At 33.6% G+C, this 25,489-nt stretch overlaps 3 protein-coding genes across 3 annotated transcripts; 2 read left to right on the plus strand and 1 right to left on the minus strand.

The window, feature by feature from the left end:
- Positions 1-8,814: 8,814 nt before the first annotated feature.
- On the plus strand, positions 8,815-9,746 carry LOC146922003 (FBD-associated F-box protein At3g52670-like). Its single transcript, XM_085711429.1, has 3 exons — positions 8,815-9,084; positions 9,178-9,297; positions 9,468-9,746. The coding sequence occupies exons 1-3, from the start codon at positions 8,815-8,817 to the stop codon at positions 9,744-9,746; spliced, it is 669 nt and encodes a 222-aa protein (XP_085567555.1).
- A 3,524-nt stretch (positions 9,747-13,270) lies between these two features.
- LOC146922004 (uncharacterized) lies at positions 13,271-13,990 on the minus strand. Its single transcript, XM_085711430.1, has one exon. The coding sequence runs from the start codon at positions 13,988-13,990 to the stop codon at positions 13,271-13,273; it is 720 nt and encodes a 239-aa protein (XP_085567556.1).
- Positions 13,991-17,477: 3,487 nt separating this feature from the next.
- LOC146922005 (F-box protein At4g22280-like) lies at positions 17,478-19,442 on the plus strand. The gene is made up of 3 exons (XM_085710810.1): positions 17,478-18,554; positions 18,645-18,818; positions 18,920-19,442. The coding sequence occupies exons 1-3, from the start codon at positions 17,805-17,807 to the stop codon at positions 19,196-19,198; spliced, it is 1,203 nt and encodes a 400-aa protein (XP_085566936.1). The 5' UTR covers positions 17,478-17,804; the 3' UTR covers positions 19,199-19,442.
- Positions 19,443-25,489: the final 6,047 nt, after the last annotated feature.

Here is a 25,489-nt window from a genome sequence, read left to right on the forward strand (position 1 = left end):
GAAGAGAAATAGGGTTTCCTTCACAACATTTTTCATTTGAGAAGAGAAGAGTTAGATGCTAGAGGGAAGAACATGAACAAGGGTTAGAGGCAAGAGGGGATTCATCATCTAGGAGCTAAATTGAAGCTTGGGTTAGAGATTCTTTGTGCTAGAGGTAAGAGGGTTAGGTTTCAACCATAATTCCTAACTTTTTATTTTTACCCATTTGTGAAATTGATGAATTGAGCCTAATTGATTGTAAATTCGTGTTCATGTTTTGATGCAATGTTTGGGTATGTAAATTGAATGTTAATTGAGTTGTTGATGATGAAATTACATGCTTAAATTGTGGTTATGTGTATGCTTTGCATTTTTGTCCAAAAATGATGATATGAGTTGTTGTTGTAATGAAATGTTGATGAATTCATGATGGTTAGTTGCTGTTGTTGTTGAGAGATGTTGTTGTTGATGATTAAAAGCTTGGGCAATCATAATTGTGGAGTTTGCTATGACTTTGTGTTGTTTTTGAAGTTTTGATGAAAAATGGGTCAAATGATGATTTTTGTTAAGAGAATGTTTTGGGGCCAATTTTATATAGAATTGAGTGTCTTTTCATGTTTAGAAATGTTTTAACAAACTTTGGGATCAAATTTGGGCATTGGGAAGTCAAAATTGGGGTTTTGGGGTGAAAATGGCTCTTTTTCCCGAAACTACTATCATAACTCGCAACCGTACTCGCAGTTGCGAGTTGGATGCGAGCAACAGGGGCTCCCTGGAGCCAACTCGCAATGGCGAGTGAATTTACTCGCAGTTGCGAGTTGCACAGGGCAGAACCCCCTGTTTCGCATTCTTTCATCTTTTTCCCTCGTTTCTGTCGTGAACTGGTTTTTGGTACAAACATGAAAATTGTAGATAATATTTTTAGCTTTCTAAGGGCGTTGGTTTGACTTGAATATGATTCTTGGTTTTCAAGTTATGGGGAAAATACTCTTGAAAAGTTTTGTCGAAAAATCCCGCATAACTAGTTCTAAGTCGACCCAATCCTCGTGGAATATTTTTAATCTTTGAAAACATGATTTTTATGAGTTCAACTAAGGTGGTTAAACTGTGATGTAGTGAACCTACTTGTTTTACTTAGAAATTGGGAAATTCTTTGAAAAATGATAATTGAGACGGACTTGTGACTTTCATGAACTCGCTTTTAGCCGGTGAAACGTTAAGGTATCCTCTACTGCATTCATATGTGGCCTAGTGGTATGCCTAGTTGAGGCATTGGAACTCGTTTACTTGATTTTGACTTAAATGCTTAATTATTTTCAATATTGTGATTTTTGAGACGAACTTGATTGAAAATGATCATTGAGGGCCAATTGCTTATGAACCCTCTATGATTAGATTGATATGATTATGAGATGATGTATGATTGATTTTTAGGTGATGAATATGATGTTTGTGATCATATGTTGTAATTGTTCTTTTATTTGGAATGTAAGGAAACTATGTGGAGATATGAAACTATATGATATAGTTGAATGATGATTATAGCCGTTGAATTGTTGTGAACATATGCATAGTGAATTGAGTCATATGTTCATGCATCATATGTCATGTCGGATGTTATATCCATATTGCCGTTGACTATAGCCGTTGATAATGATGTTTTTGTTGCATCATGGGTGACGACCTTGAGGAGAATTGGTACCACATGCATCTAGATGAATCTAGAGCCATTGCATACTTGTTGGTGAATTGAAATGCATCTGAGTTGTGAATGATGATTGAATTTGTTAATTGTTGATTAAGATGGTTGATTTTGTGATGTGTGTATGATACACTTGTGGATATGAACTTGTGATGTTGATATTGAATGATGTGAATGTTAAGAATACTTGTGAATACGTGTATAGTTTGTTATCCATCGTTCTTAAACGTATCTTTCATTCTCAAAGTTTCTTGTTAATTTTAAGTGGATTATGATGATGTAATGTTAACCCTCAGTGGTTTATCACCTACCTTTCCGTATGGACGGGTAGATGAAGTGCAGGATGCTTAGTCTGTTTGCTTGATGTTGCCGAGGAGTGGAGTTCCTCTTTTATATGCAAATGTCTAGATTAGGGCTCCGATCTAGGATTTGCATGCTGGATTTAGTTTGATTATGTATTTTGGAGTTGAGATGTTATTTGTATTTTAGATTGGAGGATATGTTCTTATTATATTGAGACTTTGAGGTGGTTTATGGATTGTATGTATGTTCCGCTACTATGTGATGTAACATGATCTTTTTGCATGTATGTTTTAATTTGGAAGACGTAGCATCTATTTCTAGAATATATTTGTATATTCGAGCGTTTTACCGCTTAATAGAAGTAGGGTGTTACACATTACAAATGAATAGCAACTATTTCTCATGCCTTACTTGAAAGGTGTGATGCTCATTTTTCTCATAGATGGGCTTGGGTTTGTGTCATTATAGTTCTTTGATGGATCCTTAGGTTCTTTTGATCTTTCCAAACCCCAAAACTTAATCCCAAAGATGTTTATAGGTCATATACACTATAAAACACTTAAATATCAACAAGTTTTGAGATTACAACATCAATTCATCAATAATTCACCAATTCACCAAACATTCTCAACTTTCAACAACAACAACAAATTCATCACGAATTCACCATTTCAATGACACCCAATGCATCAATTCATCAACAACATTTGAACATGAACTTCATACAAAACTCATCATGTTCATATATACCCATTTTAACATACAAATTCAACAACAACACAATTAACATTCAATTCATGCATATAATCATATCATCATAATTAAGCACGGATTTCTACAACAAAAATCAAATTAACCACTTAATCAAAGAATTAGGGATAAACTACAACTATTGATTATGCTTGAATTCTAACCCCCATACCTTAATTCTTCAAAATCAACACTAAGGCTTCACTTTAGCTCCAATCCTAACTCCAATCCTTGAAGATTGACCTCCCTCTAGCCTTCTCTAGATCCTTCTCTTCAAACCCTTTCTCTTCTCTCTATCTCTATCTCTTCTCAATTGAAAATGTTGGTAAAAAACCCTATTTCTCAACCAACTAGAGCTTATATAGGTTCTATCTAATTGGGCTCAACTCACCACACCTTAATGGGCCTAACCCATTTCTATTCCAACCAAAATGTTACTTCTCACTTAACGGTAAAAGTGTAATACTAACGATCAACTACCGGTAAATAAATAATTACTACACCATCTCTAGTGACTTAGTAAAATAACACTAATCTCACTAAGCACTAAAAACAATCCTCAGCAAAATTACTAAATTACCCCTACTCATAAAATGACCAAAATACCCCTGAGTCCAAAATGACTAAAATACCCTTCTAACACGAATTCTACAAATCCCAATCAAAAATATACACAGAGGCAAATAATCACATCAGAGCACATATAACACACATAAATAAATAATAAAATAAATCTAACGAAAAATCGGGTTGTTGATAGGCCAAACCGCAAGTGCACGATCTATCGAAGTAGTAGTAAAAGAGAGTATCGTTCCGCTAGGGAGTTGTTTAATTTAACTAACTTTAGGAGAATGATTAGAGAAGAAGAAAGTTTATAAAAGAGGAGGTTCAGTTGGTTGAAGTAAATAACAATAATAAAAAGGAGCCTTGGGATCATTGGTTCATCGTAATAAAGAATCTTTCACAAACAAGCCTTAAACTTATAACCTTACGTTGGTCTTAATTTCTAAAGACAAGTTTCTCTTTAGCCTATCACATCTCCTTTCGGTCTCAGTGAGTGTGTTCCTCCAACAACCACACCTATTTTCATGGGTGATTGCCTTTGGAATCCTTGAAGTTTGAAACTTTATATGTCTTAAGGTTTGCTAGACTATTTTCATGTTTCGCAATCCTTGTCTAGATTCACTTGTTCGAATATCAAAACTCCACTTTCGTTTTATGAATTGATATTTGGAATAATGGATTAACAATTATCAAACCCTCCACTTTCGTTTCTACAGTTTGATAATGGTTAATTCATGTTAAAACGGTGAATCAAGATTAGAAATTAAGGTTACATAAGATTAAGGTTTAAGGTTTGGTTCGATCCGGATTACGTCATTAGACTTATCCAACAATCCCAAGACAAGAGAAGTCTACTCACTCATGTTCATCGTAGACATGGGGGAAGAAGAGAGAAAGCAATAAAATAACAAGAAAGTAAATAAAATAAAAGATGAACTTTATTATGAAAACAATTGTCACTATTGATTCCAAGAAATAAAGATGAATATTTGTGATGGAGAGCTACTCTATTTATAGCTTTACAATTGACTTAAAATCTAAGCTATTACAAGGGCATTCTGGTAAAACTAAAACATAGTAGCTTGGGCTCGAAGAAAAGCAGCAAAAGGGCTTCTGGAGGGTGGCACGGCCGTGCCACATGTTGGCACGAGCCGTGCCACATGTTGGCACGGGCCGTGCCAAGCTTCTGACTTGTGGGAGACATATTTTTGTCTTCGTATCTTCGTATTTTTGTTCCGAATTTGGTCCAGACTCCTTTCTTTTGGTCCAAGACACCTTCCATCATATATTCGTTCCTGAAATATAAAATATGCAATTGTAGTAAAAAGATTCAAAAAGGAAATAATATTTAAATAAAATCAAATCAAATCTAAATAAAACTAAACTAAATAATGCATAAAAATAGACTAAATATTGACTTCTCTAGTTTTACGATAGTTAACTAAAATAGCCCTAATCAATCCCTTGACTTCGGACCTTCTCAGGTTACAGTCCCTAATCCCTTAGGTGAGCTAATATTCTTTGAAGGTTTTAAGAACGTTAACCTAATATCACAAATAAACAATTATCCATTCCTAGACTAACCTTGTTTATTCGAACAATTCAATTAGGTCTAAGTTGAAAGTTATGGTCAGTAGTCATTCATTCTCACGAAAACATGTTTATATTTGATCAGGGTATAAAAAGCATTAAGAACAATTGAATTGAATAAAACTAGATAGATAATCATAATAATAGAGTTTCACAACAACATGGTTCAATTAGGGTTACATCATAATCATCTCAGGCCTAATCTCTAAGAGATTTAGCTACTCATAATCGAGTTTACAAATAGCATAATCAATATAGGAATTAAAACATACATGAACTGGTAAAAGGGTGAAGAAATCGCTCTCATAGCAGTCTTCAGGTCTCAAAATCGCACTTTGCTCTCTCCAAATCATAACCCTTGTTTTCATAATAAGCTTCAGTTTAAATAGGCACAGAAATTCGCCTAATCGTGTCACGATTTAAGTAAATCGTGTCACGTTTTTGCCTTGTGTAACCAGGGCCGGCCTTAGGCATAGGCTGGGAGTGCGAAGGCCTAGGGCCCATGCCGTTAGGGGACCCTAAAAAAAATCGATGGAGAGAGTGGATATCGAAATGTTTGATATATGGGGGTTTATAGAGCAAAATTCACTAAAAGGCCCGTAATATTGATATGATGATGAGATGGGTTAAAATCTGTTAATGTTTTAGGTCCTTTTGATCATATATTCTATACATACCCTTGTATAACACGAAAATATCTATATGCACCCTCCCTGTAAAAAAAAATTGGATTTTCTTAATAATTTACCCAAAAAAATTATTATCGAAGAAATCGTTGATATTTTTTGGAACTTTTGTTCCTAATAATGTGCCTCACTTATATTAAAAATATTGGTGATATTTATTATCCAAGAAATTGAGATAATTTTCTTAACAAAACAAATTATATTTTAGTTGAAAATGAGGCTACGAAATTAATCTTAAATTTTATCTTTCTAAGGTTCCAAAAAAATAAATTATATCAATATTGTAATGCCAAATTTCTTGAATTGGTTGAAAGTATTGCAAAATTGAATTTGATATTGCAAGATCATGCGAGATGCATTCATAATCATGAAATCGACGTGAGACGCATTCCTGATCATTTTGCAGATGCTATTGTTCTCTTCTATGATATTTTATTTTGTTTTGGTGTCTATAAAGTATTTGATTTATTTCAGATTTGCCTAAAAAAAATATTTGGTAGTGAAAAGTGGGAAAAAAACAAAATGAAGAGCTAATAAAATCACAACAATGAGCTAAAAAATTTATGACATATTATATAAAGGGCCCTTTTCTCGTATTATGCATAAGGCCCATAAAACTCTAGGAACGGCCCTGCGTGTAACAAACTTCCCAAATTAGGGTTCCTGAAATCGTGTCACGAAATAGCCATCGTGACACGTTTTGCTCAATGACGAATGCATGTTTTTGGTCTTGTGAAATCGTGTCACGTTTCCTAGCAACCGTGACATGTTTTGAAACTTCTTGACTTCTTCAGTTTTTCCTTCTTTTCTTGTTGTTTAAGCTTGCTTGTGAACTCCAAATACCATGATTTTACAATAAAAATTACGTAATGACGAGATGTCATCAGATATCAACCGTAAAATTATTCAACCAATTACATTTATCTCACATCTATTTTTGTGAAAAAGACATAATATAATATGAGTTAATTTGTAAAAAGATTTCTTTTTATTGACAAGGATTATTCTCTTCATAAGCCTAAGACTCAATTATATCAATGTAGTTTGGTGTTCTACTTATAAACATGAAAACCCATGGAAGATAAACAAAAAAATATATATACACCGAATAATATACAAGTGGATTGTCGTATCTTTTTAAGAGGAATGCTAATAACATACATTTTAATACACATTTTTCAACATGGGTCCTACCAAATCATTAAAAATAATACTTTTTTTAAAAGGAAAATCATTAAAAATAATAGAAGTAGATAAGATATGAATTTTTTTTCCCTAAAAAAAAAAAGATATGAATTTTTTTGGTCAGAAGGCTAAAAGAAAAAAAGTTACAATATGAAATGGTACTCCTCCAGTCCTAAATATAAGTAAATTTGACTTTTTAGATTCATTCAATTAATGATGTATGTTGTCCATAATATGAACCACATACATCATTAATTGAATGAACCTAAAAAGTACTTTGATTTTAAAGCAAATTATGCCAAACGCGTATTATAAATGTGCATTTATAATTTTGTTTGACCAACAGATTTTTGCTGACCAATAAAATAATTTTCATTCAAAACATTTCCTTTTGCTTCTTTTGATTTTAATACAGCTTTTATTTTCTCTAGGCATGGCAATGGGGCGGAGCGGGGACGGTTTTTACCTACCCCATCCCCAAACCCAATTCCCTGATAAAGCCCCGTTCCCCGCCCCGTACCCCGACGGGGATGAATAATTGAACCCAAACCCCATCCCAAACGGATTCGGGTATCCCCGCCCCGCCCCCATACCCGCAGTGAATTCAGATTTTTAATAAACATAATCCCTTGGCCAAAACTAGAACATATATCATGAACCCAAAATTCGTCCGAACATATAGTAAAATTATTTCAAATAAAGTGCAGCAACCATACAACTCGTAATCCAAATTATCAAAACCAATATCAAATTTATCAAAACCACATAATATAGTACTAGTAGATAAGAGTATTCCAAACTACCATCAAAACAACGACATAACCAAACCAATATTTCAAAACTGCCATCAAAACAACCACATAACCAAAAATATTCTACATCATTGTTCATTGAAATTGCTAACACAAGTAGATAAAAATCATTGTTCATTGAAATTGCTAACAAAAGTAGCTAGATAAGCTGCCACCACCAATGTAGTCTTCTTTCTTTCTCTTTTCTCAAAATACTATTTACCATCTTCAAAGAGGGAAGTAACGCCACTAGCTAATATTTCACCTATATAAAATACTATTGACCATTATTAGTGTTTTTTTGGGAAGGAAAAATTTTGGAAGTGAAAAAGAGTCTTACTTGGAACTAGAAGTGGGGAAGTGAGAAGGTTGAGAGAATGGTTAATTGAGACTTGTGGGAAGTGAGAAGGTCTACAGTATGATTAATTGAGACTTTCTATTAAAATAGGGGTAATTATGTAATTTAATATAATCGGGGCGGGTTCGGGGTGGGTACATGTTTCCCCATTACCCGCCCCACCCCCATCCTTTAAAATCGGGGAAAACCCAAACCCAAACCCAAACCCAGTCAAAGCGGATTTTCCCCGTCAAAATCGGGGCGGGTTCGGGTGGATACCCACGGGTACGGGTTCTGTTGCCATGTCTAATTTTCTCCTTTTGATTTCAATACAAAAAATCTATTGGATTTCAGCCAATCAAATTTTGTCAAGTTTTTACTATCAATTTCTCGTTCTCCACACACGTTTCACAATCCTGCCTGATACCCACACACAAGTTTTTACTATCAATTTCTCGTTCTCCATCGTTTTCATTTGATAATGATGCAGCCATCGGTGATCAATAAAAGAGTAAAAACAAATTCGAGGTCGATCAATGATCTGACAGACGACCTACTCATTCACATTCTCTCTTTTCTTCCGATCAAATACGCTTTCAGAACTACCGTTCTTTCCAAGAGGTGGTTCCTACTGTTCTACTCGCTCGCAGTTATTTGCATCAACGATAACGAAGCCTACACGAAAAAGGCTTGGGTCTACTCTCCACACACGCGCAAGAACAAACTCTTAAAACATTTCATCTTGACTGCCGATCCAAAAATTGGAGACCTGATAGTTTTATTTGTTTTGACACATGGGTTGAAGCAGCAAAACGACGTGGTGTTGAGGATCTCTATCTATGCATGTTACAAGTGATCTTGTCACCTACCATTTTCGTGTGTGAAACACTTGTGGTTCTCAAATTGGATAGATTAACTGTACCCTCTATGTCTCGTTGTTTGGTTGATCTTCCTTTGCTTAAAACCCTTGATCTGTGTTTTGTTTGTTTTCAAAATAGGGATGATTTCATGAAGCTTCTCTCTGGCTGTCCCAAATTGGAGGATTTGAAAACTTTATACATTCAACTGAATATCCGTATTACAGCGATAGAGAACTTTGAAAAACCCTTGTTATCCAATCTCATCAAAGCTAATTTTCATTTATTCGAAGTTCCTTTTAGAGCAGTTTATAATGTGCAGTTTCTTAATGTACTTGAGGTATTGTATATATATGATATGAAGCATCCATCTTCTTTTTGTATTATCAATATTACGTATGTTGTTTGATTTTTGTTTGTTTGTGATGTGTAGATGGGACCTAGTCTTCCCAATGAAGAGAACACTTCATATTACAAATACTTGCCTCTATTTGAAAACTTAACTGAACTTCGGTTATCGTGGACTTCACGTGTCACTCATGACTGGAGTGAGGTAATGAAAATGCTCCAAAATTGTCCGAAACTTAAAACTCTTTCGATTAAAAAGGTTTGTTTATCAAGCCTATGGATAGCTATAATTTGATTTTTGTTTGTTCTCCTCTTTTACTTAACTATTTATACAAATCATATTTTTACAAATTATATTTTGTCTCTGATTGACAGTGGTGGGGTTCAATTGCGACTATCAATTCGAATGGGAAATACCAAGATCATATTCCTGAATGTGTTTCGTCTCATCTTACAACAATTAATATTACAAATTATCAAACTGTGGAAGCTGATTTTCAATTTGCATCGTATATATTGAAGAACGCGAGACTTTTAAAGGATATGACGATCTGCTTTGCTAGATGCTCAGATATAATGCAGTGGACGAAATGTATTCAAGATTTATCTCGTCAAAGAATCTCCCGTGCATGTAAGATTTCATTGAGATACTAAATGAGTACGCAGTGATTTCATTAGTTTCTATATGATTCGATGGTTGGAACAATATATGCTTTGTTTCCTTTATACAAATTAATTGTCACCAAGTTCTATGGTGCATTTGATAACTATGTAATCTACCTTTCCTTTGGATTCATCATTATTATTATTTTATAAGCATATATTTATCTTAAACTGCTTTGTTAGATGAATATTAATATAATAAAACAAAAGTTATATATATGTGAGAGGTTCCAAAGCTACTTTGCAGTTGTTTAAGATGCAGTCTGGATAAGAATTTAATTTCCATAAGAGTATTTGAATGTGGTACTTTGCAGTGGTTTGTTATAACTTATTCAACTGCTTATAAGTAAAGTTATAAGTTTAAGCAATTATATTAAATTTATTAGGGGAACTAATACGTGAGGTTGAAAAGCTCATGTAGCAGATGAAAAAACCAGCAAAAGAGAACTCTAAATTTAAGTTTAAGTTGCTGGAATGATGGCTTTTGGAAAGATAATACTTATTTTGATTTCTATGTTATGCTTACCCTAGTCCAAGCACAAAGGTTGCTAATCAACCACAAAGGTTGTGCTTGTAAAGTTTAGGTATTGAGAAGAAGATGGAGGAGCATTATCTAAATTGTGAACTACTTGTGATATGGAATAAAGGAATGGTTTTATTTATTTGTTGGAGTTTAGATATATTTGTTAATCTTACCACTAAAGTTGAAGATGTATATTTTAATTGTGTTAGTAGGATAGGTATATAGTAAGAAAAAAGAACTATCTGTCTTTGAAATTTTTAGCAATGATATGCTTTTCATTTGTTGGTGTAATAATGTAAAGATAAATCATATTGCTATTAGAAAAATGGTTCCGATGATTTTCTTGCATTTTTAAGTGTCTCGGCAAAGTCCTTTAGGCTTTAGCGTTTTCTTGCATGTGTCGTCATACTGAACAACTAGATGAATATTGTTGTATGCATAAGTTTCTTTTTGAGTTAACCACGACAATATTAATCAAGAGAATCACTTGTACCCCGTACTACTTAAGACTTTCTTTTTGAAACAAAAATATTTTGACTTTTATATGAGAGACACTTTTTCCACCTCCCACATTTCTAAAAAATTTGCACATTTTTTTAGAAGTTTTTATCTGCATGATGTATTTTTTCTAGAAGTATACTTCCAAATAACTTGGATATATATATCCAAATTATGGAGCAATTCTAATATGGACCATTTTTTAGAAGTTTTCTTCTGCTAGATATATTTTCAATACGTTGCTATGGGATGAAATTGGACATCTTGATGTACAGAAAATAAGTATAGTCTAGAAATTCAATATATCCTGCCATCACTAATGTTAACAACAACTTCTTAATCAGAAAAAGTTTTGTTTGGTATATTAAACAATTTTTTTTTTGGTATATTAAACATGTCATCACAGTATCTAAAGAGATATTTCAAGATATAGTTTGGATATAGGTTTCATAATTTGGAGAATGCTTAAATATATATTTCTTCCAATTAATGTAGTATCTGATATTTTTCTATAGTCTGGATATGGTTAACGCATGTAAATATTGAAGAATAAATTATTATTTATCATTATTGATTGAAAAGTTTTGTCTGGATACGTATACAAGCATGAAAAATTCAAGGAAATATTAGCATGTTTGATTAACTATTATAGCAGCTAAAAATGTTTAGGCATATTTTTTTAATAAATGTTTGATTAAATATTTGCTTGTTAAATGTATTCTGTTTTTTTTTTTTTTTGACAAATGTTAAATGTATACTGTTAAGATCATCGCATAGAAGAATTTAATAAACTATTCTGGAAATCTGCATTAAAACATTATTTATGGTTGCAATTAGTTATGTAATACATTGATGGGTGAAATTGGATATCTTGATGTACAAAAAAATATAAGTACAATCTACACATTCAATGGCATCATACTATCAATTAAGTTAAAGATATACAATCAGCTGAATTTTATTGAATATAGTTTATATATAGTTATACAATCACGTTAATTAAGTGAAACATTTACACGTATTTAAGCATGATTAAATACATAATACGAGGGACTGTTTTTGCAAGTTTTCTATCTCCCAACATTTCTGAGAAAACGCACATATCTTTAGAAGTATTTTTTTGATGTACACATATCTTTAGAAGTTTTTACTTCCACATGATATATTTTCTCCAGTGTACACTTCTAAACAACACAAAATTTGGATATGCATATCCAAAGAGTGCTCTAAGTAATAACACTTATTTTAGTTGTGGGAACTTATATGAATCATCCATCTTAATATTAATATTAATATTAATATATACATACTCTTAACTAATTGAAGTTCACTTTGTGGGCTGAAGAGAAGTGCTTTGATGCTGCAACCATAGAAGCTTCAGGTGCACTAGTTGCAGCAGCTTTATTACTTGTCTTCACATTATTACCACAAAAGAATCTTGATATTGATGAAAACCAGCTTTTCTTGTTTCCTTTATATCCCATTTTACTCCTAATTGTGATGGAGCTCAATTTTATTAATTGGGTTTTTCTATCATGTGCAAATTTGCACATGTTAAGAAATTTAAAATAGTAATTATGTTTATACTTTATATAAACATAGTTTCTTGTTGACGAAGATAATTGACTTGGACAACAAGTTTGTTTATTCAAAATGTTCACTTTATTACCACGAAACTTCAATTACTAGCAGTTCTGTATGCCACTTTCCTACCTTAAATGTATATATTGGCCATATTTGCCAAACTATTGACCAGTCAACTAATAGTAACAATAAAATAGTGGTCCCATATTTGTCAACTTGAGACTCAAGAATTAAACACGTCAAAGATTTGTCAAACACAAGCATTTGTTCTTTTTGACCCATCTGTTCCTTCTTCCTAGTTCGTGCACATATCTTTTATATTAATTAACTCAAACTCACATGCATATCAACACTTGTATGTTATTTTAGCTTCCTTTTGTTTACAGATAATCAGACACAAATCACTCAAACTTACTTGCATGTCAACACTTGTATGTGATTCCATATGCTTTGCTTTAAATGATGAATTTCATCTATGTACCTAGTTTATACCAAAGTTTTAAATTGTACTACACGACTTCGATTGCAGCCGTAATATAATATTTTGCAATTTTAAATTGTATTTGGCAATTGCAATTGCAGCCATCGGATAATGATTTTGAGGTTTCTGCAACAATGATTTTTTTTATTTGAAAAGGCTAAAATGATATATATTCACATCAAACACAACTCCTCTTTAGTACAAGGCGTGCCAAAGAAGCGGCAAAGAAACAAATAATTTGTCAAAGTACAAAGGCAGACATTAGTCAATACCCAAACAAAGCAAAGGGTTTGACCGCCACTACTAACAACCATACACAAAAGCGGCATTATTAGCACGGAACCACCAATACGAGTGGAACTTAACCTTTTCCACTAGCTCCTCTATAGGAGTGATTATATTATTAAAAATTCTATTATTACACTCTTTTCAGATTAGCCAAACACAGAGAAGCCAAATGAGCTTGAGAAAAGAGCGCCTAGCCTTCATACCACCTAAATAATACGTGAAATGAAGAAAATGATCTCGAAGATTATGGTGATCAACTCTTGAGAAACCAAGCCAAAGCCGCACGTGATACCAAATAGCACCAAAATAATTACAATGTAAAAACAGGTGATCAACAGATTCATCATTACCATACCCTCTCACGCAATAGATGTCTGCGACAGTAATAATGCCCCAGTTGAGAAGGTTGATTTTGGTTGGCAACTTGTCCCGAAGCAAACGCCAAGCTAAAATAGACACCTTCAACGGAACCTGAGGACGCCAAATAAGATTCTGAGCAGCATCCAACACATGGTGATCCTGAGTAGTAAGGATCTCATAACCTAATCGCACTGAATAGCCTCCTACAAGGTCAGGCTGCCACTTCCAAGTATCTGAAACATTATGCTGCAAAAATACATTAGATAAAAACACCCTACATTTCGCTAATTTCTCCTCCTCCCATGCCCACAACCTCCTCCTCCACTGCCACGCTCCACCCCCGACCTCCCAACCTCGCGAGAACATAGAGGCAACAGTAGCCAGCTTGTCCTCCGCTAAGTTGAACAAACGGTTGAAGCGCCGGCAAAAAGGAACATCTCCAACCCATCTATCCAACCAAAAAGAGGTGGTATCCCCATCACCCACCTTCCTTGACACCATCCCGGCAAACAAACCCTCTCCCTCCTCACCTACCCCATCTCTAATCTTCGCCACCTCCCTCCACTAACAAGAAACACTCCGGCCCCCAACCTCCAACCTCCCTGCCTCCTGACCATACCTAGTAGCCAACACGTTATAGCATAAACCTCCTCTATCAACCAACATCCTTCAACACCATTTACCTAAAAAAGATAAATTGAACTCCCGCAACTGCCTAACCCCTAGACCTCCGTCCTCCTTTTGAAGGCAAATAGTTTGCCAACCAATCCAATTAATTTTACTGAGAACCTCACTCCGCCCCAAAAAAAAATTAAATAAAGATTCAATGGAAGAGATTATACATGACGGAGCTTTGCAGAAGGAAAGAGCAAAGACAAGCAGAGAGGTTAGGACGGATTTTAGAAGAGTCAGACGGCCCCCATAAGAAAGGAAACGACTTCTCCATGAAGACAATCTAGACTTTATGGTATGCATTGTAACAGCCCGATTTTCCGCTAGATTTATTTTATTATTTATTTAATTGCTTTTATGTGTGTTTTTATGTGCTCGTATGTGATTAATTGCCTCTGTGTGTATTTTTGGTTGGGAGTTGTAGAATTCGGTGTTAGAAGGGTATTTTAGTCATTTTGGACTCAGGGGTATTTTGGTCATTTTGTGAGTAAGGGTAATCTAGTAATTTTGTTGAGGATTATTTTTAGTGCTTAGTGAGAGTTGTTATTTTACTAAGTGCTAGGGAGTTGTAGTAATTTATTTTATTACCGGTAGGTGACCGTTACTATTACATTTTACCGATAAGGGAGTAGTAACATTTTGGGTTAGAATAGAAATGGGTTAGGCCCATTAAGGTGTTGTGAGTTGAGCCCAATTAGTTAGAACCTATATAAATTCTAGTGTTAGAGGAAAATAGGGTTTACCATCATTTTTCATTGAGAAGAGATAGAGATAGAGAGAAGACAAGGGTTTGGGAAGAGAAGGATCTAGAGAGAGCTAGAGGAGGCTAGAGATTCAAGCTTTGGGAGCTAAAGTGAAGCCCTAGTTGGTGATTGTGAAGAATTAAGGTAAGGGGGTTAGTCTTTAATCATAATCTCTTCTTCTACCCTTTCCTTATAAGTGATTATTCAATTAAGTGATTTTGTGAATAAGTGCTTATTTGGATTTTGATGTTGAATTTTGTTTTATATGTTGATAACATGATTCTATACATGATTGAATTGATAATTGAGTTGTTGATGTTGAAATTGTGGATCAAATTGTATGTATATGAACATGATATGTTTTTGGATGAAAGTGATGAATTGTGAAGTTGTGGTCGTTGAATTATGTGAGAATTCATGTTCAATTGTTGTTGTTGATGATTTGAATCATGTTGTTGATGAATTGATACATTGGGTATCATTAATTATGAATTGGTAGTGACATTTGTGGTGTTGTTGTTGAAAAGAGTTGTTGTGAATATTGGTTTTGATTATAGCTAAATTTTTGTGAAAAGTGATAAAGGGAGACGAACTTTGCGATTTTTATGAATTCGTCGTGTTTGGCCAGTGAAACGCCAAGGCATCCTCTACTGCATTCATATGTGGCCTAGTGGTATGCCTAGTTGAGGCATTGGAACTCGTTTACTTGGTTTTGGTTAAATGACTCAATTATTTTCAATATTGTGATTTTTGAGACAAACTTGATTGAAAATGATTTTGAGGACCAATTGCTTATGAACCCTTTATGATTAGATTGATATGATTATGAGATGATATATGAATGGTTGTTAGGTGACGAATATGATGTTTGTGAACATTGTTCTTTTATTTGGAATGTAAGGAATTATGTGGAGATATGAAACTATATGATATAGTTGAATGATGATTATAGCCGTTGACTTATAGCCGTTGATTATAGCCGTTGAATTGTTGTGAACATATGCATGGTGAATTGAGTCATATGTTCATGCATCATATGTCGTGTCGGATGTTATATCCATATTGCCGTTGACTATAGCCGTTGATAATGATGTTTTTGTTGCATCATGGGTGACGACCTTGAGGAGATTTGGTACCACATGCATCTAGATGAGTCTAGAGCCATTGCATAATTTGTTGGTGAATTGAAATGCATTTGAGTTGTGAATGATGATTGAATTTGTTAATTGTTGATTAACATGGTTGATTTTGTGATGTGTGTGAACTTGAGATGATGATATTGAATGATGTGAATATTAAGAATACTTGGGAATACGTGTATAGTTGTTATCGATCGTTCTTAAATGTATCTTTCATTCTCAAAGTTTCTTGTTATAACTTTAAGTGGATTATGATGATGTAATGCTAACCCTCAGTGGTTTACCACCTACCTTTCCGTATGGACGGGTAGATGGAGTGCAGGATGCTTAGACTTGTGTTGATGTTGCCGAGGAGCGGAATTCCTCTTTTTATGTGCAGTGTCTAGATTAGGGCTCTGATCTAGGATAGTCTTGCACGTCCGATTTCTATTTGATTATGCAGTTTGGTGTTGAGACATTATTATGTGGAGATTTGAGATATTATTGTATTTGAGATTGGAGGATGTTATCTTTATATCTTTATCATAATCTTTGTTGTTGTTATGGATTATATATGTGTTCCGCTGCTATGTGATGTAACATGATCTTTATGCATGTATGTTTTAATCTGGAAGACGTAGCATCTATTTCTAGAATATATTTGTATATTCGCGCGTTTTACCGCTTAATAGAAGTAGGGTGTTACAACGTTTCCTAGCAACCATGACACGTTTTGAAACTTCTTGACTTCTTCAGTTTTTCCTTCTTTTCTTGTTGTTTAAGCTTGCTTGTGAACTCCAAATACCATGATTTTACAATAAAAATTACGTAATGACGAGATGTCATCAGATATCAACCGTATAATTATTCAACCAATTACTTTTATCTCACATCTATTTTTGTGAAAAAGACATAATATAATATGAGTTAATTTGTAAAAAGATTTCTTTATATTGACAAGGATTATTCTCTTCAGAAGCCTAAGACTCAATTATATCAATGTAGTTTGGTGTTCTACTTATAAACACATTGAATTGAAAACCCATGGAAGATAAACAAAAAAATATATATACACCGAATAATATACAAGTGGATTGTCGTATCTTTTTAAGAGGAATGCTAATAACATATATTTTAATACACATTTTTCAACACACATCTTTGATTGATTAAAATTAACATGGGTCCTACCAAATCATTAAAAATAATACCTTTTTTTAAAAGGAAAATCATTAAAAATAATAGAAGTAGATAAGATATGAATTTTTTTCCGCTAAAAAAAAAGATATATATGAATTTTTTTGGTCAGAAGGCTAAAAGAAAAAAAGTTACAATATGAAATGGTACTCTCCAGTCCTAAATATAAGCAAATTTGACTTTTTAGATTTATTCAATTAATGATGTATGTGGTCCATAATATGAACCACATACATCATTAATTGAATGAACCTAAAGAGTACTTTGGTTTTAAAGCAAATTATGCCAAACGCGTATTATAAATGTGCATTTATAATTTTGTTTGACTAACAGATTTTTGCTGACCAATAAATAATTTTCATTCAAAACATTTCCTTTTGCTTCTTTTGATTTTAATGCAGCTTTTTTTTCTCCTTTTGATTTCAATACAAAAAATCTATTGGATTTCAGCCAATCAAATTTTGTCAAGAGTCACAATAAATACTCACGTTTCATAATCCTGATACCCACACACAAGTTTTTACTATCAATTTCTCGTTCTCCCTATCAAAATTATTTCTCTTTCTCCATCGATTTCATTTGATAATGATGCAGCCATCAGTGATCAATAAAAGAGTAAAACATACGACAAAGTCGAGGTCGATCAATGATCTGACAGACGATCTACTCATTCACATTCTCTCTTTTCTTCCAATCAAATACGCTTTCAGAACCACCGTTCTTTCCAAGAGGTGGTTCCTACTGTTCTACTCGCTCGCAGTTATTCGCATCAGCGATAACGAAGCCTACACGAAAAAGGCTTGGGATCACTTTCGTAGATTCGTGGACACTGTTCTACTCTCCACACACGCGCAAGAACAAACTCTTAAAACATTTCATCTTGACTGCCGATCCAAAAATTGGAGACCTAATAGTTTTATTTGTTTTGACACATGGGTTGAAGCAGCAAAACGACGTGGTGTTGAGGATCTCTATCTATGCATGTTACAAGTGATCTTGTCACCTACCATTTTCGTGTGTGAAACACTTGTGGTTCTCAAATTGGATAGATTAACTGTACCCTCCATGTCTCGTTGTTCGGTTGATCTTCCTTTGCTTAAAACCCTTGATCTGTGTTTTGTTTGTTTTCAAAATAGGGATGATTTCATGAAGCTTCTCTCCGGCTGTCCCAAATTGGAGGATTTGAAAACTTTATATATCCAACTGAATACCCATAATACAGCGATAGAGAACTTTGAAAAACCCTTGTTATCCAATCTCATCAAAGCTAATTTTCGTTTATTCGAAGTTCCTTTTAGAGCAGTTTATAATGTGCAGTTTCTTAATGTACTTGAGGTATTGTATATATATGATATGAAGCATCCATCTTTTTGTATTATCAATATTACGTATGTTGTTTGATTTTTGTTTGTTTGTGATGTGTAGATGGGACCTAGTCTTCCCAATGAAGAAAACACTTCATATTACAAATATTTGCCTCTATTTGAAAACTTAACTGAACTTCGGTTATCGTGGACTTCACGTGTCACTCATGACTGGAGTGAGGTAATGAAAATGCTCCAGAATTGTCCGAAACTTCAAACTCTTTCGATTAAAAAGGTTTGTTTACCATGCCTATGGATAGCTATAATTTGATTTTTGTTTGTTCTCCTCTTTTACTTAACTATTTTTACAAATCATGTTTTGTCTCTGATTGACAGTGGTGGGGTTCAATTGCGACTATCAATTCGAATGGGAAATACCAAGATCATATTCCTGAATGTGTTTCGTCTCAGCTTACAACAATTAATATTACAAATTATCAAACTGTGGAAGCTGATTTTCAATTTGCATCGTATATATTGAAGAACGCGAGACTTTTAAAGGATATGACGATCTGCTTTGCTAGATGCTCAGATATAATGCAGTGGACGAAATGTATTGAAGATTTATCTCGTCAAAGAATCTCCCTTGCATGTAAGATTTCATTGAGATACTAAATGAGTACCCAGTGATTTCATTAGTTTCTATATGATTCGATGGTTGGAACAATATATGCTTTGTTTCCTTTATACAAATTAATTGTCACCAAGTTCTATGGTGCATTTGATAACTATGTAATCTACCTTTCCTTTGGATTCATCATTATTATTATTTTATAAGCATATATTTATCTTAAACTGCTTTGTTAGATGAATATTAATATAATAAAACAAAAGTTATATATATGTGAGAGGTTCCAAAGCTACTTTGCAGTTGTTTAAGATGCAGTCTGGATTAGATTTTAATTTCCATAAGAGTATTTGAATTTGGTAATTTGCAATGGTTTGATATAACTTATTCAACTGCTTATAAGTAAAGTTATAAGTTTAAGCAATTATATTAAATTTATTAGGGGAACTAATATGTGAGGTTGAAAAGCTCATGTAGCAGATGAAAAAACCAGCAAAAGAGAACTCTAAATTTAAGTTTAAGTTGCTGGAATGATAGTTTTTGGAAAGATAATACTTATTTTGATTTCTATGTTATGCTTACCCTAGTCCTAGCACAAAGGTTGCTAATCAACCACAAAGGTTGTGCTTATAAAGTATAGATATTGAGAAGAAGATGAAGGAGCGTTATCTATCGGGTAATACTATATGGCACGACAAAATTTGTCTTGCAAATTGAACGAATGCAATAAAAATGCATGCTTTAAGTTAAGTAAAAATCAAAATATCACACAAATATTGAAATGAAGGTGAATATACAAGATACCATATGGTCCACGTATGATCCATCTTTCACGATGTGTATTTGTGTAGCTTGCCACTAGCCCACAACCATCACATGATTTGCCTGGGTGTCATCATGGCAAACTTACATCACACACTATGAACAACACAATAAGAGATGAATATCGATGAAAAAATGGTACTAGAATATATGTTAATAACTTCGGATCAAATGGAATTTAGAAAACATTAAAAATAAGTATATGAGTATTGGCCAGTTTCTCTTGTGACATCAGTCGTGTGTTTTACACGACGAATGTTGTCGTGCATAACTGCATTTTCCTTGTCTAAATTGTGAACTACTTGTGATATGGAATAAATTGTATTGCTATTAGAAAAATGGTTCCTATGATTTTCTTGCATTTTTAAGTGTCTCTGCAAAGTCCTTTATGCTTTAGCATTTTCTTGCATGTCTTTGTCATGTTGAACAACTAGATGAAGCTAATGCATTGTTGTCTGGAGAAGTTTCTTTTCTTGCATGTCTGTCATGTTGAACAACTAGATGAAGCTAATGCATTGTTATCTGGAGAAGTTTCTTTTTGAGTTAACCACGACAATATTAATCAAGAGAATCACTTGTACCCATAAGACTTTCTTTTTGAATCAAAAATATTTTGACTTTTATATGAGAGCAACTTTTTCCACCTCCCACATTTCTAAAAAAATTGCTCATTTTTATAGAAGTTTTTATCTGCATGATGTATTTTTTTTTTCTAGAAGTATACTTCTAAACGACTTGGATATGTATATCCAAATTGGAGGAATTCTAATATGGACCATTTTATTAGAAGTTTTCTTCTGCTAGATATATTTTCAATACGTTGCTATGGGATGAAATTGGACATCTTGATGTACAGAAAATAAGTATAGTCTAGAAATTTAATATATCCTGCCATCACTAATGTTAACAACAACTTCTTAATCAGAAAAAGTTTTGTTTGGTATATTAAACATTTTTTTTTTTGGTATATTAAACATGCCATCACAGTATCTAAAGAGATATTTCAAGATATAGGTTTCATAATTTGGAGAATGCTTAAATATATATTTCTAACATTGTGTATGTGTAATGTGTGATGTCGCTGTTGTTGGGAGTTTATTTTGTTCTTTTCGAGAAATTGCTTGTTAACGTGTTTATGTATTTGTGTTGTCATTGTTTGGAATTTTAGTGTGGTGGTCTCTGAACCACCGACACTTCTGATTGAAGGTGTGTCTAGATGCCAGTATCCAACACCGACACGGCACAGACACATGTGATTACTTTGAACTATGTGATTTTTTTCAAATTATCGTTGTCAATGTGTCAGTGGCCGTGTCGTGTTCGGTGTCCAAGTCTGTGTTCATGCTTCATTGGTGTTAGTTCATACATTTTGCAAGTACCTTAGAAGCTTTGGTGATTTTCTTTCCTTTCATTTATTCTTTTAGTAAGTGAGAAATTGCTTGCTAACTTGTGTGTGTCTGTGTTGTCATTGTTTTTGGGAGTTTTTTCACTCACCATTGATAACCCATTGGAATCTAGTAACAGGTTTTATTCAAAGAATTTGACATTTGAACTGTTTGTTGAAATGTTTCTTCAAACTGTTTGTATTGATTCAAATATGCATTTTGTGGTTACTTCTAGGAAATGGGATTGTACAATTTCATTTTTTATGTAGGGATTGTATAAATATGCATCACAAGTATATGAGTAATGTACAAAAAATATTCACTCTCTACCTCTAATATAGAGAAAATATTCATTATTAATTTTGTTAAAATAATATTTAGTATTAAGTTTAAATACTTATTTGGTCCATTAATTTAAAATCAATAAAATCAATTTCCTTCATTTTCCTTTCCTATAAAGTGAATCTCATACTTTTGATAAATCAATTCCTTTCCTATACAATAAAGTCGTTGAAAATTGTGTTCCAACCTGAACATGGTAGCATAGAGGCTGCAACAGTATGCAATCTGAAGCAAATCCAACAATATTGCATGAAGCAAATACAACAATATTGCATGAAGTGAAAATTTGATTCTCAGTTTCGATTAAAACAAACATAGCTATCTACAAGTTGTAGGAGATGATGTAAAAACACAATTAAGTAAAGCCGATCATAGTATTAATTCACTCACATAACATTTACCACCACAAATATTATTGGAAATGAGAAAACAAAAATAAGAGTCTTCACAATATCTCTTCATACCACTTTTATAGGTCACTCAACCATAATTGACAGATTAGTGCCTCCAAGGAATTAAATTTCAGAACATACAAAAGATCTTTGACATAAGGTCAGAAGAAAAAAGAAACAAGTACTTTACAGTTTACACTGAATCAACAACAACACCTTCAACCTGCTGCTTGGCCAAGTATCTTTCCCTTCTTTCTTTCTACAATAGGAACAAATAAAAAGTTATTAAGAAAGTGGAAGGTAAGAAGAGCATACAAAATAAACAACTTGATTAATTGCTTATAGCATAAGTGCTGATATAAAGTTATTTGTAAAACAAAAGATAAAATGAAGATAAACTGTTTTCATGTGAGCCATATAAGCTCTTTTCATAAGCTATCTAGGAGAACTTATGTAAACGAGCTCAAAAAAACATTTAACTCATAAATATGCATCATACTATCAATTAAGTTAAAGATATACAATCAACTGAATTTTATTGAATATAGTTTATATATAGTTAATTATACAATCAAGTTTAATACAAGGAATTAAGTGAAACATTTACACGTATTTAAGCATGATTATATTTCAAGTACTTCTACATCATTAAAAGTTTTTTATTCCATATCATTAAATACATAACACGAGAGGAATGTTTTTGCAAGTTTTCTATTTCCCAACATTTCTGAGAAGGGAAATGATAGATTTTTATCAAGAAAACTTCAAGACAGTGTATTTGTTAACACATTTCTTTATTTACACATCATTACCTCCTTTGATTTCCGTCAAATAACAAATTTAAATGGTTGATACCTTTTCTTGATAAATTCTTGATAAAAAACTCTCTATATAAATAGCAATGCTCTTCTCAGAAAACGCACATATCTTTAGAAGTATTTTTTTTGGTGTACATATATATCTTTTGAAGTTTTTACTTCCACATGATATATTTTCTCCAGTGTACTTCTAAACAACACAAAATTTGGATATGTATATCCAAAGAGTGCTTCAAGTAATAAATAACACTCATTTTAGTTGTGGGAACTTATATGAATCAACCATCTTGATTCATATAAGCTTATATTGGACAGTTTCTCCGTTTAATATACATACACTTGACTAATTGAAGTTCACTTTGTGGGCTGAAGAGAAGTGCTTTGATGCTGCAACTATGAAAGCTTCAGGTGAACTAGCTGCAGCAGCTTTATTACTTTTCTTCACATTATTACCACAAAAGAATCTTGATATTGATGAAAACCAGCTTTTGTTGTTTCCTTTATATCCCATTTTACTCCTAATTGTGATGGTGCTCAATTCTATTAATTTAGATAACTCTGCTAGTTAACGTTTATGCTTTATATAAACATAGTTTCTTGTTGACGAAGATAATTGACTTGGACAACAAGTTTGTTTATTCAAAATGTTCACTTTATGGCATTGACTAAATTTATACTTTCTGACCACGAAACTTCAGTTACCACTTTCCTGGAATTTACCTTAAACTAGCTGTCAACCCGTGCTTCGCACGGGGTGGATTGCTTTTTTTCGGATAATTTTGTTGGCAATCGCATTTGTTAACGGTTAAAAGTGAACTGATTCTAAGGAGTATTGTTGAAATCATAGAGCACTGTTGTCCTTCTCAAATATGGAAATGAACTAACATAACAACTAACATAGCAACCATTGTTATTGCACATATAGTGTACTGCAGTCAAAATATAGATGTTGCGATATAGTCAAAAACCTATTTAAGTTTGATTACCAAAAAAGGGTTGGATTATTATATCCAAACCATCGTTTCAACACATAGTCATCGAAATATTATACAAATTGTACATTGTTAACACATTTGCAGAAGTACAGCTCCCAGCGAGATCCAAATCATTTTTAGCATAAGCAGAGAGAGATTCCTGTTGCAATAAAGAGAGGACAGAGTAATGTATAAGCAAATAGATTTGCAATCCTAACACCAAAGAAACATGTTTCTTTCAAAAGTAATCAGTACCTTTTGTTGTTTATCGGCCGCGGATCCTTGCAATTATATGTCTTGTGTGTTTCCAAATCTTCTAAAGTCATCCTTAGATACTTTCTTTTCAAGACTTTGATTCCATTACCCATGTACACCCCTATGTTTGTGTGTTTCCAAATCTTCTAAAGTCATCCTTAGATACTTTCTTTTCAAGACTTTGATTCCATTACCCATGTACACCCCTATGTCATCCTTGCCAAAGTGTGTGACATAGTTAATTCCTTCATCAGAAAGAAGCAATCCAGGAAAGTACTTTCCTGGATTGCTTCTTTCTGATGAAGGAATTAACTATGTCACACACTTTGGCAAGGATGACATAGGGGTGTACATGGGTAATGGAATCAAATTTGCAATCCTAACACCAAAGAAACATGTTTCTTTCAAAAGTAATCAGTACCTTTTGTTGTTTATCGGCCGCGGATCCTTGCAATTATATGTCTTGTGTGTTTCCAAATCTTCTAAAGTCATCCTTAGATACTTTCTTTTCAAGACTTTGATTCCATTACCCATGTACACCCCTATGTTTGTGTGTTTCCAAATCTTCTAAAGTCATCCTTAGATACTTTCTTTTCAAGACTTTCAAGACTTTGATTCCATTACCCATGTACACCCCTATGTCATCCTTGCCAAAGTGTGTGACATAGTTAATTCCTTCATCAGAAAGAAGCAATCCAGGAAAGTTGAAGTTGATTTCTTTGCGGTGTTGATTGTAGTAGTGTTGTTTGTTGAAATTTGGGGCCTAACTCATCCTTACAAAACCGGCTTGTAAGGTGAGGAGTGCCTCCTCTTTATAAACTCTGATCAAGCTTCCAATCTAACCGATGTGGGACTAAATCCACCCCCTCAAAGACAAGCCAACATAAGGCAACTTGGGGCAGATCGCATCGCAATTTTAAGGTGGAATTACCAACCCACCCCCTCACATTCGGGGCGGGATTTCCAACGCACCTGAGGTGGAATTACCAACCCACCCCTTCATATTCGGGGCAGGATTTCCAACACACCCCCTCATGCTCAGGCCCAGGCCCAATGGGCATGAAGCGTGGCAATGCGGAATCCCGACAACGGTAGAGGTAGATCTTAGATAGGCTCTGATACCATGTTGAAATTTGGGGCCTAACTCATCCTTACAAAATCGGCTTGTAAGGTGAGGAGTGTCTCCTCTTTATAAACTCTGATCAAGCTTCCAATCTAACCGATGTGGGACTAAATCCACCCCCTCAAAGACAAGCTAACATAAGGCAACTTGGGGCAAATCACATCGCAATTTTAAGGTGGAATTACCAACCCACCCCTCACATTCGGGGTGGGATTTCCAACGCACCT

Source organism: Medicago sativa, chromosome 5 (assembly GCF_051527215.1).
Source record: "Medicago sativa cultivar Bolivia chromosome 5, Bolivia_mono, whole genome shotgun sequence".
NCBI lineage: Eukaryota > Viridiplantae > Streptophyta > Magnoliopsida > Fabales > Fabaceae > Medicago > Medicago sativa.

Excerpts from the sequence above, each read along its gene's own strand:
- LOC146922003 (XM_085711429.1), top strand. The coding sequence starts at position 8,815 with ATGTCTCGTTGTTTGGTTGATCTTCCTTTGCTTAAAACCCTTGATCTG. Across the intron at positions 9,085-9,177 it reads AGTTTCTTAATGTACTTGAG|ATGGGACCTAGTCTTCCCAA; the intron begins GTATTGTATATA and ends TGTGATGTGTAG. Across the intron at positions 9,298-9,467 it reads TCACTCATGACTGGAGTGAG|TGGTGGGGTTCAATTGCGAC; the intron begins GTAATGAAAATG and ends TCTGATTGACAG.
- LOC146922004 (XM_085711430.1), bottom strand. The coding sequence starts at position 13,990 with ATGGTGTCAAGGAAGGTGGGTGATGGGGATACCACCTCTTTTTGGTTG.
- LOC146922005 (XM_085710810.1), top strand. The coding sequence starts at position 17,805 with ATGATGCAGCCATCAGTGATCAATAAAAGAGTAAAACATACGACAAAG. Across the intron at positions 18,555-18,644 it reads AGTTTCTTAATGTACTTGAG|ATGGGACCTAGTCTTCCCAA; the intron begins GTATTGTATATA and ends TGTGATGTGTAG. Across the intron at positions 18,819-18,919 it reads AAACTCTTTCGATTAAAAAG|TGGTGGGGTTCAATTGCGAC; the intron begins GTTTGTTTACCA and ends TCTGATTGACAG.